Source organism: Dendrobium catenatum, unplaced genomic scaffold (assembly GCF_001605985.2).
Source record: "Dendrobium catenatum unplaced genomic scaffold, ASM160598v2 fragScaff_scaffold_390, whole genome shotgun sequence".
NCBI classification, from domain to species: domain Eukaryota; kingdom Viridiplantae; phylum Streptophyta; class Magnoliopsida; order Asparagales; family Orchidaceae; genus Dendrobium; species Dendrobium catenatum.
In genome coordinates, this window is record NW_021318852.1 from 4,279,038 (window position 1) to 4,297,102 (window position 18,065).

An 18,065-nucleotide genomic window follows, 5' to 3' on the forward strand; every position below is an offset into this window, starting at 1 on the left:
AGGGCCTAACATCCCTGACGAACTTTCAAGTGGTATCAAAGCACTTTTAGCATTAAATTGGGGAAGATCTGATATGTGAAAAATGCACTCTCTGTTATGATATAAGGGCCCTATATATTTTGTTATAACCTTATCTTGTGTGGATGAGAGAGAGATTCTGGCCCCACTTGCTGAAAGCAGGTATAAAAGGTTATTTTTTAATATTCTGTTCTAATTCTAGCCTCAGTTGTTGTAGGCATGTGTGGGAGATTAAAGAGAGGCATAAATAAACATGGAGTTTTAAGTAGAGACATTGAAACATGTGCATTATAATCATGTATTACACATGTTAATAGTTTAATGAATCAAGTATAAGTAATATTCTGAACTGAATATTAGTAATTTTTAAATTTTCATATCAACCCTAATAAAATGTGAGAGTGAAGTGCAAATGAAACTCTAATACCAATTATTATGTGATGTATCTGAAATTTCTATAAGAGTGACTCTACAAGTGTAAGTAATAATTTTAGAAACAAGTACACTAAAACCCTAAAAAACTATGCTCTGCTAGTACTTTATTCATTCTATACAAGCCATTGTATTTTTAATTAAACTGCTATTTAATATTTTAATTTAAATATTGATATTTGTGATGGGCTATGGGAAGAAGTCTATTGAGCTGGTTGTACTCATTTCATGATATTTCTGGCATTTTAGGAAAATATAAAGCCCAACATAGTAGGAAAGTGTATAAGCAAGATCTTTCGAGTCTGAGTTATTAAGGCATTATTTTGCAATCCAACTTTTATTCTTTGGAAATACAAATTGAAAGTAAACTAGATTACTGTATATATGTTTTTGATCAAACGAAAAATGTTGAACTGCTTTTGTTAATTGGATTTTAGTAGCTCTTGTTGTTTTGTTCATGGTTGAGTGGTAATTATAGATTTATACTTCCAATCATTCTATTAGGTCTTAGGGCATCACATGTCATCTCGGGTATAAGGGGTATCATGACTTGGTGCCATCTTTGCATTTCTTTAACTTTTCATTGATAGTCTGTTTAGAGTTTTTTACAATGCTTATTTATGTGATTCTCAATAGAATGCCTGATAACGATGCCATGTTATAATGAAAAATAAGGATAATTAATATTAAATGAGATGTAAATCTTCCACATTTCTTTAATAAAATAAATTAAGAATATTGGATAATGCCTTTTGTCATATATTATTCGTTATGTCAATAATCTAACAAAACAAATTTTATATGAGATACTTTTTTTACTATTTTTTTAACCAAATTTTCAATACAATTTTTTTAAAGCAACAAAAAATAGTGGCTAAAAGCTATCTCAAATGAAGCATAAAGCTTCGTTTGAGACGGCTTTCTTACTCCTTTATAAAGTTTTTTTTTTTGTACAAAAAATTTTTAAGCTAAAAATTTGTGTACTAAAAAGCTTATAAACTTCATTTTGAACCAAAACATCCCCGTTTTGAACGGCAAACAACTCTTTTTAAAAAAATCCATCACAATCAAGTTGAATCAAACGATTTAGAACAAAATTCAATCAATATTTATATACCCGCGAAATTCGATTCGAAGAGGCTCTCTATTTTATATACATATTTTTTGAACTAGAAATTAACATACCCTTCCTATTCTCAACCCCTTCCTTTGTGGCCTCTTATTAGTAAGTGATAGTTATGAGACAAAGTTTTAATAAAATATTATGGTTTTCATGTCTCCATCTAGCGATTTGTTGTAGAAGGTTAGTGTCAAAGTATATACAGCCAAATAAATAAACAATTATTGGTATTATGTCTTGTAAATAGATGAGGTGGCTTTAGCTCATTGGTTGCTAGTTCTTTACTCTACTTATATATACCTGTAATATCTCTTCATGAATACAAGTTTTACATTTTCTACTTTCTATTTTTCCTGCTTCCAAATCTCTTCTTGATCTTGTCTGAGAAATGTATGCGATATCGTTTCTTCAGTTAGTGACAGATGACACACACCACAAACCCAATTTTTTAAGGATATTAAAAGTGATATTACCATCTTCGAATATTGCTGAAGGCTTTTTTTTTTTCTTTTTTTTTTAACTTTGATCGATACATGTTTGACTCATAATAGAATAAATTTCGAAGCTCATTTGAAGCATGTCTGTATTTGACAACCAAGATCACATAATTTAGTTGTAACTTAAGTGCACTTCTGCTAAAGATCTAGATAAGTTTTTTTTTTTTTTTTTTGGAAATGGGGGTATCTACCCGCTACCACCCTCTTTAGGAGGCGCATGGTGAGGTAATTAATCCCTCAGCGAGCCTACCAGCAACCAGCTCCACAGATGCAGGACTCGCATTTATTTTCTCCCCACTTAAGGGGTTGCGCGGCATAAAAGGGGATTCGAATATGGGTTGGCGAGTTCCCAACCATGCTCACCCACCAAACTAGCTAAGCCCGGTGAAGTAGATCAAAATAATATAGAAATGATGGTTATTGTTTAGCATTTAAGAGATCCACCGGATTTCGGAACAACACAATTTAATAATTTAAACAAAAATCTATAACATGTATTTCTCATAATAAGATAAGTATATGATTTTCTACAGAACAATACAAAAATTGAAAAAATATATAATAATATAAGTATTGACAGAAAATCAATTTGCTTTTAACAATTCACATACTTTGGTCTCATATATCTCATATGTCAGTATATTGATGAACTTTCAAACAAGCAAGAAGTATTAGCACCGAGATCTCAACGAGCAGCGCAATGCTCCGGCGAATTTAGTTAGTGATCTCACAGAGCTAGCTTTCCCCACAGCGAAACGCTGCCTAAGATTATAGCCCGGCTCAAGACCTTTGTGATCTGTCTCGCCGAAGAAGGCTCCATTGACGAAGATATCATTCACTGATTTCCAGCTCCACCTTTCCCCGCCACTCACTCTCCAAGTAACCTGTAAGAAAAACATCGATTGTCACTTGTTATCTCAAATTTCCTTTTTTTTTTCTAGCTGAATGAGCTGTAACTATTCTATGCAATATGATTTTGGAGAAAAATTCAATGAGGAATTCCTCATAAGATTCATCTTTTGTGTGAAAGTTGATAATAGAAGCTACTTTCTGGACATTTTTAAGTATACTTTTAGGAATAAGCCTCTTATCAAGATTTGGATATTGCCATCTAATGCAAGAAAACTTTTTTTAAAAATTAAAGTTTTGTTTGGGATGACTTTTTTATTGTTTCTTAAAGCAAATTTTTAGTAAAAAAATAAAATTTTTTTACTAGGAAGCTGCTTTAAGAAGCAGAAAAAAAACTGTCTCAACGAAGCCTTAGCCTTCGTTTGGGACGGCTTTGTTACTGCTTCTTAAAGCAGATTTTAGTAAAAAATTAAAAATTTTGTACTAGAAAGCTGCTTTAAGAAGCAATAACAAAACCGTCCCAAACGAAGCCTAAATCTCTAACTTGGGTGCATATTATGCTATCATATGTGCAAAAATGTTCTTACAAAAGATACTATTGTTTAAATTGATAGCATTAATTTGTTTCTACAAATGCTTAAAATATTAGTAAAATAGATGTTCAATTCATGCTTTATGAGATACTTCTAATGAAAATCCAATGAGGAATTATATTGATAGCATTTTTATGAAATCAAATGTCTATAAACAAGAAATGAATCCAATTAGATCATTAGCTCACCGCTTTGTTATTATTTGGTGGAGCAATAAAGAAATTAGCCTCGCTTTTAACCCTGGGGTTCATGCTTCCGCCAATGGCGTAATGCTTCCACCCGTCATACAAGTTGTTCGCTACATGAGCATATCCATGCCTTATCCTGCATATTAGAATGATCCCATATTCACATTCAATACATGTTATAAAATCTATATATTGAGATGTACGGTCCATCAAAGTTGTGTAGTTTTATCTAATCAACCTATATGTATTACGCAAAAACTTTTATAAGTATATAACCTCAAATCTATATCTAACAAAATCTGGAACTACTGAAATAATCAAGTGGTAAAAAAAAAAAAACTGTGTAAGGATTTCCTGATGCAAATTGCATATGGATCTATAAGCTTCATACTGGTTAGATCATCTCCAACTGAATTGCATACCACCGCAAGCAATCCGCCATTCACTGCACTCAAAATCCAATTCTCACGCCAAGATTCGGTAGGTAAACAGTCCGACGTCAATACGCTAAAAAATTGGATTGCCAAATTTGCCGAAGACGAGCACGAAAAAGGAAAGAGATTGTTACCAGCTTCCAACGCAGGAAAATCAACAATTACCAGCGGTAATTCCGGCGGTCAAAGAACCGCTGGAATTACTAGCGGTTTAACCGGCTATCTGGCCGCCGGTAAATGACTACCGCAATTTATTTCCTACACGGTTTATACTAGCGGTTAACAGACCGCCAGTATTTTTCAGAACCGCCAGAAAATTTATTTTCACCGCAGGAATAAGTCGCCGGTAATTGACAATTTTCCTTGTAATGTTCTTAGGAAATGCAGTTCAATTGGAGATAATTACAACATTTTGAAGTTTTACTACATTTTAGAGTGTAAAATGAATTTTTCGGTTGGAAATGCCCTTAGTATTTATGTTGAGATTAGTATAATCCTTTGATTTCATATGCACATTAATCCCAACACAAATCAAAGAAAGTTGACAAACAACAATTGCAACATATTTTTTAACAAGTCAAGAATTTGATAACCTGGGCATGCGTTGGTTGCAGTTAGGGCCAAAGCGGTTGAAGACGACAGTGACATGCATGTTGCGGTCCTCAACGAAGCCATCGTCATGGCCGAGGAGCATCACCTTGTCATGATCATGGAACCAGTTGTTGGAGATGGTGATGCCGTTGGATCCGCGCGTGACATCAAGGAGGCCGTCCTCGCCGGCGTAAAGGGTATTGTGGTCGATCCAAATTTTGGAAGAAGAGACGAGTCGAATGGCATCCCCATCGCTCCCCCACATATTGGTCACCTTGCCACCAGGTCCGACCACCGGCCCAGGCGCCGCCGCACGAATATGATGGAATTGTAGTCCGTGAATAATAACATCGTGTGCCTATTGGTTCAGCCAAATTATTTTCATACAAAGAAAAACAATTTTTTTTAATTTATATGATATTTTCTCATGTTGTTATATGAATTTGTAAGAATATTTTTTTAGTATTCTCATTTGGGCTTCATTTGAGATGATTTTCTTACTACTTTTTGAAGCAACTTTTAGTATAAAAATTAAAAAATAGTAAGAAAGTCATCCCAAGGGAACTAGGGAAGCCTTAGTTGATTGGAGTTACAGTCACTTGGCCTTCAGAGGTTTTGGAAGCTAAGACCAAATTAGCTCAATACCACTATAGTCTACCGTAGTTACATGTACATAAACATAGCAGTCTTCATTTGAGACATCTTTCTAACTATTTTGCTTTTGGATCATAAAGATAATTTTTTGTCTGACCATTTTTTTACTATTTTCAAGAAATTTTTGTGCTACGAAGGTGATTTCTACAATAGCTTTTAAAAAAAGTAATTTGAGTACAATAGATTTACAACCATCTTTATAAAAAGTATCCAAAATTTATATCATACAAATAAAAAAAAAACATTTTATCCAACGAACTTAACTTTTTTTTTAATAATTATTAGATGAATCGAGCTCATAAAGATAATTTTTTGTCTGACCATTTTTTTACTATTTTCAAGAAATTTTTGTGCTACGAAGGTGATTTCTACAATAGCTTTTAAAAAAAGTAATTTCAGTACAATAGATTTACAACCATCTTTATAAAAAGTATCCAAAATTTATATCATACAAATAAAAAAAAAAACATTTTATCCAACGAACTTAACTTTTTTTTTAATAATTATTAGATGAATCGAGCTCATATGAGCTAAAGATTATATGAATAAAATTCTATTAAATTTGCATACCCCAATTTAATGTATATTGATTATCAATCAAAATAAGAAGTTAACTTTAAATTGATAACTCATAACATTAATTTATTATGTGTAACGCTAAATTTAATTAAATTTAAAATTCAGCCCAAAGAAATCAAATAATATTTTATTAATTATTTTCTAACTCCAAACCGCAAAATTATCACTATAACACATAAACTAATATTTTAGTTTCTGTTTATTTTTAATTTTACTGATTAGCTCGATTTATTTTTGTTTTCAAATATGATAATCAAAACATTCAAGCAAAAATTACCAGTACCTGATTGAGCAAAAATCCCGCACCCCCTGCAATATGAACATCCACTCCACGCCCATCCACCGTTACATAGCTCCCAATAAGCAACGGCCGCTCGAGCTTAATTTGCATATCTCTTGCAAATGTAATCCACACCTTTCCCTGTATCATACTCGTCCCATACCTTAACGTACCGGGCCTCGGCTTCACCGGATCGTCGCTTGCATCCGTTACCACATACAATCTCAACCCTAACCCTCGGTTATTCCTCATCTTCCCAACAAATCCGACCGAGCAAGCCGCCAGCCGTTGCCGGTTCTTAGACCATAAAGGGTCCCTCCGCCAGCATCGATCGATCACATTTATATGCCCGCCGCCGCGAGCGCGGGCAGCGTCGGCGATGAAGGAGGGGATCAGTAGGAGAAGAAGGGGGAGGAGGAGAGGAGCAATATTGAAGATTTTCATGGTGTTGTTTGGAGAGATTTGTGATGAGTTTTTAAATTTATAAGGAGCATAAATTAATGGCTATTTATTTAAGTGGTCTGTTACCACTGTAGTTTATTAAAGAGCTAATTTACTGTTACTAAAATTAAGATTATTTAATGGAGTTAGGGAGTTATAAGAGTTTTTTTTTAACGTTTTATTTGGTCGATGTTGAGTTGGAATTTTATATGAGTTATTTTAAATGTAAATCAAATATTATTTCGAATAAAATTGATCATATTTAAATATTAAATTAGCTTGATAAAGTATTAAGAAAAAAATCTATGTTAAAATAAATATTTTTTGAAATATAAATTATTGGTATATGTTTAATTTATATATCAACTAATTCATTTCAATTTTTTTCATTCTTCTTAAAGCATTTTACTCCTAATTTAACATTTTTACTGTAAATTTAAAATAAAACAAAAAAAAATGATTTTATTGCATAATAATTAATGAAATCAGTTTAATTTACCAAACAGTTACAATACATTAATGTGACATTTAAGCATATTCTTAAAGTGGTGAAAAAAATATGAATCGTCCTAAACTTTGATAGAAAACGATACACAATTTATTAATAAATAAAAGTATTATAAGGGTACAGATGCTTATGCCAAATGCCAAAATTTTAAAAACGCCGTTGCCGGGGATCGAACCCGGGTCACCCGCGTGACAGGCGGGAATACTCACCACTATACTACAACGACTTGTGTGATTTTCGTTAAATATTATTTATCCTAAATATAATACGCTTCATACTCTTATGTTTCATTGTTTCTCCCTCGAGTAACCAGACAAGCTGATGATTTTTGCCCAAGCTGGGGAAAAAACATCGGAATCAACGGACCTATCATTTAGTTCCCTCACAGTCGGCAATTCGGAGACGAGAAAACGAGAGAGCTAACGGAATATTCAATCTTTCGATATCCGATTGCCGTCTCAACAATCGATATGGCCGGATTCTGCGGCGACGAAACCGCGCCCTTCTTTGGCTTCCTCGGCGCCGCCGCTGCCCTCGTTTTCTCCTGTTATCCACACCTTCCCTTTCATTTTCTCGATAAATGATATGATTTTGAGATCTTCGACTGATCTCTATCTCTCTCTTTCTTCGCAGGCATGGGGGCAGCATACGGGACGTACGGCGAAGAGTGGTGTGGGTGTGGCCTCCATGGGCCTGATGAGGCCGGAGCTCGTGATGAAGTCGATCGTACCGATGGTGATGGCTGGAGTGCTGGGTATATATGGCTCATCATCGCTGTCAGCAGCACGGGCATAAACCCGAAACCTCTTTGATGGCTACGCACATCTATCATCCGGTTTGGCTTGTGGCCTCGCGGGGCTCTCTGCCGGCATGGCTACTGGGATCGTCGGTGACGCGCGGGGTGTCAGGTTATACCATACTTTTTTTTTGTTGTTCTTGATTTACCTCGCTATGCTCTGATTCGGCAATGCTTGAAATCTTGAGTTCTTAATTTTTTTAGATGTGTGATTACAGATAGGATTTAATTTACTTAGAACATGGTAAATCCTATAAATTTTCATTTTGTAAATCCTTGGGATATTAACTATTAAGTGCTTAAAATTATTTGGCATGGAAAATAATAAATCTGGCTAGATCTTTATAATTGTTTTGCTATTGTTTTCAGAATTTAAGATTTAAATTAAGTTTGCGATCTGATTTGAGTCACTGAAGTTTATTAATATGTAATTTAAAAATTTATCATATTTAGCATGAATAATCAGATAGTTAAAATGACTTATTTAGTTTTATTATTAAAGACTTTCTCCAAAAGATAATTGAATTAATTAATGGATCATAATTATTAATTATCATATTATTAAAATTATGTAGTATGATATGAAGGAAGAGTAGATAGGAATCTAACTTTTTGGAATTGAGAGCGAGCAAGTGAGAAGAAGAAACCATAGATAAATCATGTAGGATTTACTAAATCCATAGATAAATCATGTAGGATTTACTAAATCCTAGTTCTTTTAAGATTTACTATATCTTGGATTCACCAAATAACATAGAGAAAACAATATTAAAAGGATTGTAGATTTTAATGTCCCAAAAAAACTTATTGACAATATTTAGGCCAAATTCTAGCTAAATCTTGCATCTAAGCAACCCCTTTTATGGTAAACTTTGGCATGGGGGATCCCCACTTAGATGAGGGTGAGCAAATGCTGACCCTAAAAAAAAATTAATATAAAAGAGGCATAATTTTGGAATTATGCCCCCATCAAAAATAAATTTTTGCCCTAATATGATCCATCTCAAATTGTTTGCTCATCTATCCGAAGTATTTTGGTTGCTTTAATCTTCAATTTTTAGATTCTCCTCAGCCAAACAAGTGATCAAATTTTTATTTAATTTCATTTTCAGTAGGTTTAATTTCATTGTGAATAGCAAATCAGAAGAAATTATTGCACTCAAACTTTGAAAATCATTTTGGAAGTCAAAACAATGAAGCAATAGTTTTTTTTTTACTACAACTTATATTATTACTAAAATCAATATTAAATTGGAAGATAAATGATAAAAAATTTCTCTTTTAAATTTGATAGCATTATGTTAGCTATTTTTTTATAAAAAATATATATATATGTATATTATTACTGTTATAATTTGACGTCATTATTATTATTATTATTATATTTTAATTTTGTCTAACTAACTAAAATTTTCTCAAGGCAGTCAGGGTTGGAGTTCTACCAATGGAACGTTTACTCAATGTATCAAAACATTTCGTTGAGCGCTCGGAGCTCACCTTTAATGCTCCACTTCTAGCAAAGCAACAACCACATAATATATTTTAACTTCTGTTAAATTATAAAGTTGCCAAATTTAGATGTGTGATTACAGATAGGATTTAATTTACTTAGAACATGGTAAATCCTATAAATTTTCATTTTGTAAATCCTTGGGATATTAACTATTAAGTGCTTAAAATTATTTGGCATGGCAAATAATAAATCTGGCTAGATCTTTATAATTGTTTTGCTATTGTTTTTAGAATTTAAGATTTGAATTAAGTTTATGATCTGATTTCAGCACTGAAGTTTATTAATATGTAATTTAAAAATTTATAATATTTAGCATTAATAATCAGATAGCTTTTTTTTTTTGGGACATTTAGGTCAATTAAGGCAAACTCACACACACAACACATACACATAGACTCGAACCTTGGACCTCTTAGTTGGAAGCCTAAGCTCTCAACCAATAGGCCAAGGAGAGTTGTGTAATAATAATCAGATAGTTATAATGACTTATTTAGTTTTATTAAAGACTTTCTTCAAAAAGTAATTGAATTAATTAATGGATCATAATTATTAATTATCATATTATTAAAATTATGTAGTATGATATGAAGGAAGAGTAGATAGGAATCTAACATTTTGGAATTGAGAGTGAACAAGTGAGAAGAAGGTTTTGTTTGGAACGATTTTTTACTGCTTCTTAAAGCAGCTTTTCAGTATAAAATTTTTAATTTTTATACTGAAAAGTTGCTTTAAGAAATAACAAGAAAGTTGTCCCAAACAAAGCCGAAGAAACCATAGATAAATCATCTAGGATTTACTAAATCCTAGTTCTCCTCAGATTTACTATATCTTGGATTTACCAAATAACATAGAGAAAATAATATTAAAAGGATTGTATGTTTTAATGTCCCAAAAATATTTATTGACAATATTTAGGCTAAATTCTAGCTAAATCTTGGTAAGTCTTGCATCCAAGCAACTCCTTTATGGTACACTTTGGTAATAGGAGTTTTTAGAGCTTCCCTAAGACTCGCCTTGAGTTACTAAACTTTTCTCATGGTAGTCAGGGTTGGAGTTCTGCTAATGGAACGTTTACTCAATATATCGAAACATTTTGTTGAGCGCTTTTCTGTTTTCCTTATTGACTTGTCCCTCAAGGTCATCTTATGGAATTCTTATGCCTACACACTTCTCATTTTATTTTATTTTGGGGTGCAATTTGACCATATTTTAATTATTTTATTTTATTTTATTTATTTTAGATTTTTAGGTTTTGGAGTTGAAATTTGAATCATATGATGAGGGATTTAAGTTTATAATTTATTTAAGTTTTCTTTGCGTATATTTATTTTTTAATCATTTGTTTTATTTATGAAATAATAAAAAATATAACATTTATCGGGCTAACACTCCAACTTGTAACAAATTTATCGTCTTGCCTGACGCCTTCGCCTTTCATATCATTACTTAGGAGTTAGAATTTGTAGAGAAAAGAAAAAAAAAATTATAGAGGAAGTATATGCTTTCTGTTGATTGGTAGTTTAAATGAGAAGCAAATAAATGAAGTCATGGTAAAACTTTACTCTATATAAAGGATTTTGTTCCTCTCAAAACGAGCGAAAAGAGGGGATAATATAATTTGTTTAAGGATTTGTTTGGTAGCATATATTTTAAGTACATTTTTTTTTTCACTACTTTAAAAATATCTGATATTTTAAGTACATATATTTCATAATGTAGTGTAAAACTTATACATTGAGTTATTTTCAAAGTATTTTGTTGGATATAATATAAATCCAATGAGATGATTTATTTTGGGCAGTTGAATGCATTTATAATACCACAACACAAACATTGATCTAGTGGGGAGAATCAATATCACTACCAAAAAATAGGGTTTTCGCAGCATAAAATTTCACTTTTCCCGGCGGTTAAACCAGCTACAATGAAATTTGCAGCGGTCGGCGAACCGCTGTTTTTGCCATCCGCTGCAACGGCCTTCCGCAGCGGTTTGAAGACCGGCGGGGTAGCGTTTATTTCTAGCATTTTTTTGCGGCGGTGTTAACCGCTGCAAATAACAGAATTATGGCGGTTTTAACCGCGATAAAGGCTAGCGAAATCGACCTGATAATCGATTCGCGGCGGTTTTCTGGGATCTAGTGGTGGTTATAACCGCCACTAATATCCAGAATTTTTTTAAAAAAATTGTGAAACCTTGCCGTTCACCCTACAGTACTACACCTGCAACAAATAACAAATAAACCACACCCTACACCTGCAGCAAACAACAAATAGACCACAAATCATAACATAGGGATTCTTTCATGGATCCAAATAGAAATTCATATACATATTCTAAGTCACAAATCATATCATCTCTAAATTTCTTATAGATAATGTGGTGTCTACATTCCCCTATTTAAAACATTATCTTTTCATGAACGCTTTCTTTTGATTGATAGTTTAAATGAGAAGCAAATAAATTAAGTGACGGGAAATATATAAAAGATTTTGTTCCTCTAAAAACGAGCGGAAAGAGGGGAGAAAATAATTTGTTTAAGGGTTTGTTTGGTAGCATACATTTTCAATAATGTAGTGTAAAATATATACATTGAGTTATTTTCAAGATATTTGGTTGGATATAATATAAATCCAATAAGATGATTTATTTTGTGCAGTTAAATGCATTTATAATACCACAACACAAACATTGATCTAGTGGGGAGAATCAATGAGAGTGCTAACGTCATAACGATGACCAATGAGATCCAAGCAGTGAGAGGAGTTGTGATAGGCAGGGTAAGGTAAAAATGGTTGGGCAAATTTTTAAAAGGATCAAGTTTCAAGATAGATTTAAGAGAAGGAGCAGAATATAATTTTAATTTAAAAAGGAGCAAAAACGCACTGCATGATCACGTTTTCTTTGAAAACGCAAAAAAAAAGCAAGCAAATGTGCAAAATTGAGAAAAAAAGAAATTCACGTGATTCTGTTGATTTTTTTTTTTTTTTGTCACGCGAAATTGAACTTTTGAGGTATTTTTAAATTTTTAGTAGTTTATTTTGCATTTACTTTTGCTCACACACAAAAAAAAAAGCAATGACTATTGGTTGATTACAATAGGATTTAATTTTATTTTTTATGTTTATCTATACGTTTAATTTAGGTTTTAATATATAGATATTTGCTTATCCAATTAACTCAGTCCATAATAAAATAGATCATTGCGCTTAGAGAAGAATAAGGGTTCATTTGGGACGGCTTTTCTATTGATTTCTAAAACGGAGTTTTAATACAATTTTTTTTTTATTTTTGTACTAAAACTCTGTTTTAGAAAGCAATAAAAAAACCGTCCCAAATGAAGCCTAAGATTTCCTAAGCTCAGTTCACAAGCCCATTAATGAATTGAGTTAATTTGGATCATCACACTTCTTATTGTAGCTTCATTATGTATGCTTCTTTGTATTGTCTTCGTGAGATGATAAGGCAATTTGTGGAGGTGAGGAGAGTGGAAGGTCTTGGGTAAGGGGAGGGAGAGATTGAGAGGGATATATTGAGGGAATGATTGACAGGAGAGTTTGAGAACAGGAAAATGTCTAATACACTAATCAATTTTAATTCATTCAAATAGAGAGAGAAAAATGACCAATACAATTATCAATTTTAAATTATTCAATTATTCATTATAAAATGTATTAAAAGATTCATGTCATGATTATTTGACAAGTTTTATGCTAGCTGTCGACTACCTAATCAAATCCTTCATTTTTCTCATCAAGGACTTCGGACCTGGCAACAACAATATTAAGAAAGGTAAATGTAGAAAAAACTTGATTAGAAAAATTAGAAATGACATTTCTTTATTAGATTTAGATAAGAATTTGACTCTTAACAAGACACAATGGAGAAAAAGGATTCATTTAGCCGACACCACAGTGGGATAAAAGCTTGTTATGTACTAATAGCCCTTAGGTTTAATAATTGAGTACTTGTCAACATGAAAGTAAATGGCAAACAAATACTCTTTGAAATGACATTGAATGATAACATAATTATCAAATCCTAATGAAATCATGGTGAAATAAAAGAAGCAGATTACGTCTAAGAATCTTTTTGTTTATATAATTCACAAAACATAGCAAAGAAATTAGGCCAATATGCAGCTCTTTTGCTTCGCATGCAACAAAAAATATTTGACCAACTAATGTGGCAAAGGACATTTTCTATTCTTTTGTCTGCACACTTTTTGAAATTTTCAATTGAAGTTTTCGTTTTGATTTATGAGGTATAATGAGTGCTATGATTTACTCCGATTATTTGGCTTATTTGATTTGAAGGCCTATTGTATTTGTAAATGAGAGTGATTAAATTTGTAGAGCTAATACACAACAGACCAATAAATTCATCATCAATCATCTACTTTATCCCAACTGTTTGGACTCATTGATGTATGATTTTGTTAATATTTGCAGAGCAAATGCACAACAGCCCAAGCTGTTTGTTGGAATGATCCTAATGCTCATCTCTGCTGAGGCTTTAGCACTTTATGGCTTAATTGTTGGCCTCATTCTATCCTCTAGGGCCGGACAATCTAGAGTAGATTAGTTCAGGAAGGGATGGAGGGAACCTAGTAGTTTGGAGAAATTATTCTGTGCAGATGTCGAACACAGTTTATCATCCACTGATCAATCAGAATGCGTCACATCAGTAGTATTGAGCTGGGAATCGAGCGGTACTGAGTAGGGAATGACGTGGTGCATTCTAATTGGTCTCTGGACGGCATTTGGCATCCTCACAGAATAATTTCTCGTAGCTTGACGGTGCTTTTGATTTTGCTTAAAAGTAGTCTTGTATTTTTATTCATCGTTCATTCTTAGCGTGATAGGAATTGGTTTGTACCCAAATTAAGCTCAGCAAAATGTTAAATTAGATTCGCTTCCTGGCTTTTCCAGAAGCAGGAATTGTAATGATTAATATTGACATTCTTTGTTACATGAATTTTCATGCTGATAGTTTTTCTTACTTGCTTAGACCACTTTCTCTTTTTTTTTTTTTACCATGCAGTCCCCTGTGCAAGGAATCAATAACATTAAGAAACTATAGCTCAAACCTTAATGGGAAACATCAACGATCAATGGAAATTCAACAGATAACAACCAAGTTTTAATTTTCCCAGCAAACAATAATTTTCACACTTAACAAAAATAATTAAAACTTACTACAACGACTAAGAATAAGACTTTAAGATGGAGAAACAAGTTACTCAGCCATGCTACCACAATTGCTCTCTTCTTCATCACTGATTGCAAGTTCAGCAATCAACTCATCTAATGGCACAGAAGGAAGCTCATCTCCACCAACAGTAGATGCCATTTCTGATGGCTGATAATCATTGTTGTGATAGAGCGACATGTTAAACCTCAATTCTGGGTTCTCCTCTAGGTCCCTCAAGAACTCCTCATAATCATTGACCCTCTTCTCCTCATCCATTCTCCCTTTGGTGTTGTCAATCTCCATGTTCAAGCTCTTCAGCTTCCAAGAACGACCCTTTCCACGCCTCTTTTGCCGCTTCTCTTCATAGCTCTTCTTTACAAGAATTACATGAGGTAAATCAAGGCCTCTATACTTATCAATCTCAAAATCATTAATACTGGCTCCATAAAGATCATATCCAAGTGCATAGCCACCTGGGTTCAAAAGATGCCCAATATGTGTCCTCACAGTGAATATATTATCATTCAAGCTGTTTGTTGGAATGATCCTAATGCTCATCTCTGCTGAGGCTTTAGCACTTTATGGCTTAATTGTTGGCATCATTGTCCTCTAGGGCCGGACAATCTAGAGCAGATTAGCTCAGTAAGGGATGGAGGTAGCCTAGTAGCTTGGAGAAATTATTTTGTGTAGACGCCGAACACAATTTATCGTCCGGAGACCAATCAGAATGAGTCATATCAGTAATATCAAGCTGGATATCAAGCGCTATCGAGCCACGATACCGAACTGTATTGAGCAGGGGGTGATGTGGTTATTCTGATTGGTCTCTGGATGGCATTCAACATCCGCACAGAATAATTTCTCGTAGATTGACGGTGCTTTTGATTTTGCTTAAAAGTAGTCTTGTATTTTTATTCATTCATTCTTAGCGTGTTAGGAATTGGTTTGTACCCAAATTAAGCTCGGCAAAATGTTAAATAAGAATTCGCTTCCTAGCTTTTCCAGAAGCAGGAATAGTAATGATTAATATTGACATTCTTTGTTGCATGAATTTTCATGCTGATAGTTTTTCTTACTTGCTTAGACCACTTTCTCTTTTCTTTTTTTTTTACCATGCAGTCCCCCTGTGCAAGGAATCAATAACTTTAAGAAACTATAGCTCAGACCTTAATGGGAAACATCAACGCTCAATGGAAATTCAACAAATAACAACCAAGTTTCAATTTTCGCAGCAAACAATAATTATAACAAACAAAAATGATTAAAACTTAGCACAAGGACTAAGGTTAAGACTTCAAGATGCAAAAACAAGTTACTCAGTCATGCTTCCACAATTGCTCTCTTCTTCATCACTGATTGCAAGTTCAGCAATCAAGTCATCTAATGGCACAGAAGGAAGCTCATCTCCACCAACAGTAGATGCCATTTCTGATGGCTGATAATCATTGTTGTGATAGAGCGACATGTTAAACCTCAATTCTGGGTTCTCCTCTAAGTCCCTCAAGAACTCCTCATAATCATTGACCCTCTTCTCCTCATCCATTCTCCCTTTGGTGTTGTCAATCTCCATGTTCAAGCTTTTCAGCTTCCAAGAACGAACCTTTCCACGCCTCTTCTGCCGCTTCTCTTCATAGCTCTTCTTTACAAGAATTGCATGAGGTAAATCAAGGCCTCTATACTTATCAATCTCAAAGTCATTAATATTGGCTCCATAAAGATCATATCCAAGTGCATAGCCACCTGGGTTCAAAAGATGCCCAATATGTGTCCTCACAGTGAATATATTATCATTCTTTCCGAAATCAGAAACCCTTGCCACCTGCGCATAAGCCAATGCATACTTCGATCCTCCAACAGAAATCTCTGAGGACTCCATCTCTACATCCAAAATCATATACTCAACAAGCTGCCGATTTGAGAGCAAGGCCTTAAAAGGCGACCCCCAATATTGCTTTGCATCAAGGTAAGCACTTCTTAGGGTGAATGGGTCCAATAGGACAATGCTATTACTCACCTTGGTGCAGAGCACAAGTGGACCAAGATTACCAAGAGTGTTTGCAACCTTGGGCGGGAGGCAGATCAAATCTTCCCTGCAAATGGGGCATATCTCAACAGAGAAGGTGTGCTTGTAGTTGTACCTGTTGCTCTTGGGATCATGCGATACTAGCTGCTTATCTGACCTTGACTGAACAGGAACTGCGCTAGAGATGAAATCAACAAACTTGATGGCATGGCTACGATTTCCAAAGAAGAAATCGACACCTCGATCAGCCTCTTTGATGCGAAGAGTCCGTGCTGCTGTACCGTGACGAAGAATGAGTTGCTCTAGATGAAAGAAGGTGCGACGGTGAGAGACGTGCTGACGAAGCTGAACTGCGGCAACCCACTGGTCGGGATTGGCTTGGAAGCGGGAACATGAGTCGCAGAGGTTATCGTGCTGGGTGAATTCAATGAGGTGAGATTGTTCTAGAATGGCGCCATTGAGGGCCTCTCTCTGGATGCGGAGATGGAGCTTAATGCGCTTGGAGTGGGGCTCGGTCCACACGAACTCAGCATTGACGATGCGAACATGGCGAGTGAGTGGCTTGAGGCGGCGTAGGCAGAAGGTGAGGAGCTCCTTCGATTCCAGATCAGCCCGGATCCAGGCGCGCGGCGGTTGCAGGTAGCTGCGGCACTCTGGGCAGTAGACGATCGAAGCGTGGCGTGGGAGGCCTTCGGTGATGTCTACCCGGGAACACAGGCAGCGGACGCACATATTCGCTGGATTGGGCGGCATGGAGACGCCGCAGATGCAGCAAAGAACGCTACCCACTGTTTGCGAGGGCAGAAACATGACTGAAGCAGCCAGATCAGACATCTTTACAGCCAGCGAGCTCCCGTTGTTGCTTCCGATCAAAATATCCGAACTTCCGATCGGACAGGAAGGTAAAGTCGTCGAAGGAGCAAAGTGGAACAGCCACGAAGGAGCCGAAGAAGCGACGCATGCAATCTTTTCACCTCCTGCGAAGCAACGAAACCGAACAGCAACGACGAAAACAGAAGATAAAGGCAAGACCTATGCGCCTCTTAGACCCCTTTCTATTTGCCAGTGAATTTGAACTTCATTAGGTTTCCTGAACTTCCAGTTTAGGACATATTTTATAGAAGGTTAATTTTTATAATTTAGCTGTGATTTTGCTCCGAAGATCTGCAGCATAGACTTCACTTTAAATGCATATAGTTCATGATGATTCTGTTTCCTATTTTTGTCTCTTACTGTTTTAGCTATTAATGCTCAGTGGAAATTTTGTACGAAGCCCTATGTCCTTTTTTGAGGTACACAATTTAAATTTAGCATTATACCAATCGAAATTTATGGCGATTGATGAACAAGTACGATTG

The 18,065-nt window shown here is 34.6% G+C and overlaps 3 protein-coding genes, 1 non-coding gene and 1 pseudogene across 5 annotated transcripts; 1 reads left to right on the forward strand and 4 right to left on the reverse strand.

The window, feature by feature from the left end:
* Window positions 1–2,738: 2,738 nt before the first annotated feature.
* LOC110107801 (probable pectate lyase 16) lies at window positions 2,739–6,502 on the reverse strand. Its single transcript, XM_020838191.2, has 4 exons — window positions 6,239–6,502; window positions 4,725–5,080; window positions 3,698–3,833; window positions 2,739–2,951 (listed from the first exon to the last, which is right to left on the reverse strand). Exons 1-4 carry the CDS (start codon window positions 6,485–6,487, stop codon window positions 2,739–2,741), a joined length of 954 nt encoding a protein of 317 aa, XP_020693850.1. The 5' UTR covers window positions 6,488–6,502.
* Window positions 6,503–7,338: 836 nt separating this feature from the next.
* On the reverse strand, window positions 7,339–7,410 carry TRNAD-GUC. The gene has a single exon. It is a non-coding gene; the product is annotated as a tRNA-Asp (tRNA).
* Window positions 7,411–7,516: 106 nt separating this feature from the next.
* On the forward strand, window positions 7,517–14,420 carry LOC110107802 (annotated as a pseudogene).
* Window positions 14,421–14,559: 139 nt separating this feature from the next.
* On the reverse strand, window positions 14,560–15,242 carry LOC114578359 (60S ribosomal export protein NMD3-like). Its single transcript, XM_028693949.1, has one exon. It carries the CDS (start codon window positions 15,240–15,242, stop codon window positions 14,730–14,732), a length of 513 nt encoding a protein of 170 aa, XP_028549782.1. The 3' UTR covers window positions 14,560–14,729.
* A 615-nt stretch (window positions 15,243–15,857) lies between these two features.
* Window positions 15,858–17,852, reverse strand: LOC110107819 (60S ribosomal export protein NMD3-like). Of its 2 annotated transcripts, XM_028694011.1 has the most exons (2): window positions 16,699–17,852; window positions 15,858–16,503 (listed from the first exon to the last, which is right to left on the reverse strand). In XM_028694011.1, exons 1-2 carry the CDS (start codon window positions 17,539–17,541, stop codon window positions 15,997–15,999), a joined length of 1,350 nt encoding a protein of 449 aa, XP_028549844.1. In that variant the 5' UTR covers window positions 17,542–17,852; the 3' UTR covers window positions 15,858–15,996. The 2 variants fall into 2 exon arrangements, with proteins under 2 accessions (XP_028549844.1, XP_020693877.1); XM_020838218.2 differs by having other exon boundaries at window positions 15,858–17,852.
* Window positions 17,853–18,065: the final 213 nt, after the last annotated feature.

Bases quoted from the DNA above. Each gene is read 5' to 3' on its own strand.
- LOC110107801 (XM_020838191.2), bottom strand. From the start codon at position 6,487: ATGAGGAATAACCGAGGGTTAGGGTTGAGATTGTATGTGGTAACGGAT. The intron at 5,081-6,238 runs GTACTGGTAATT...CTGAACCAATAG, and splicing joins CGGGATTTTTGCTCAATCAG to GCACACGATGTTATTATTCA. The intron at 3,834-4,724 runs GTTATCAAATTC...TCTAATATGCAG, and splicing joins TGCAACCAACGCATGCCCAG to GATAAGGCATGGATATGCTC.
- LOC114578359 (XM_028693949.1), bottom strand. From the start codon at position 15,242: ATGAGCATTAGGATCATTCCAACAAACAGCTTGAATGATAATATATTC.
- LOC110107819 (XM_020838218.2), bottom strand. From the start codon at position 17,541: ATGTCTGATCTGGCTGCTTCAGTCATGTTTCTGCCCTCGCAAACAGTG.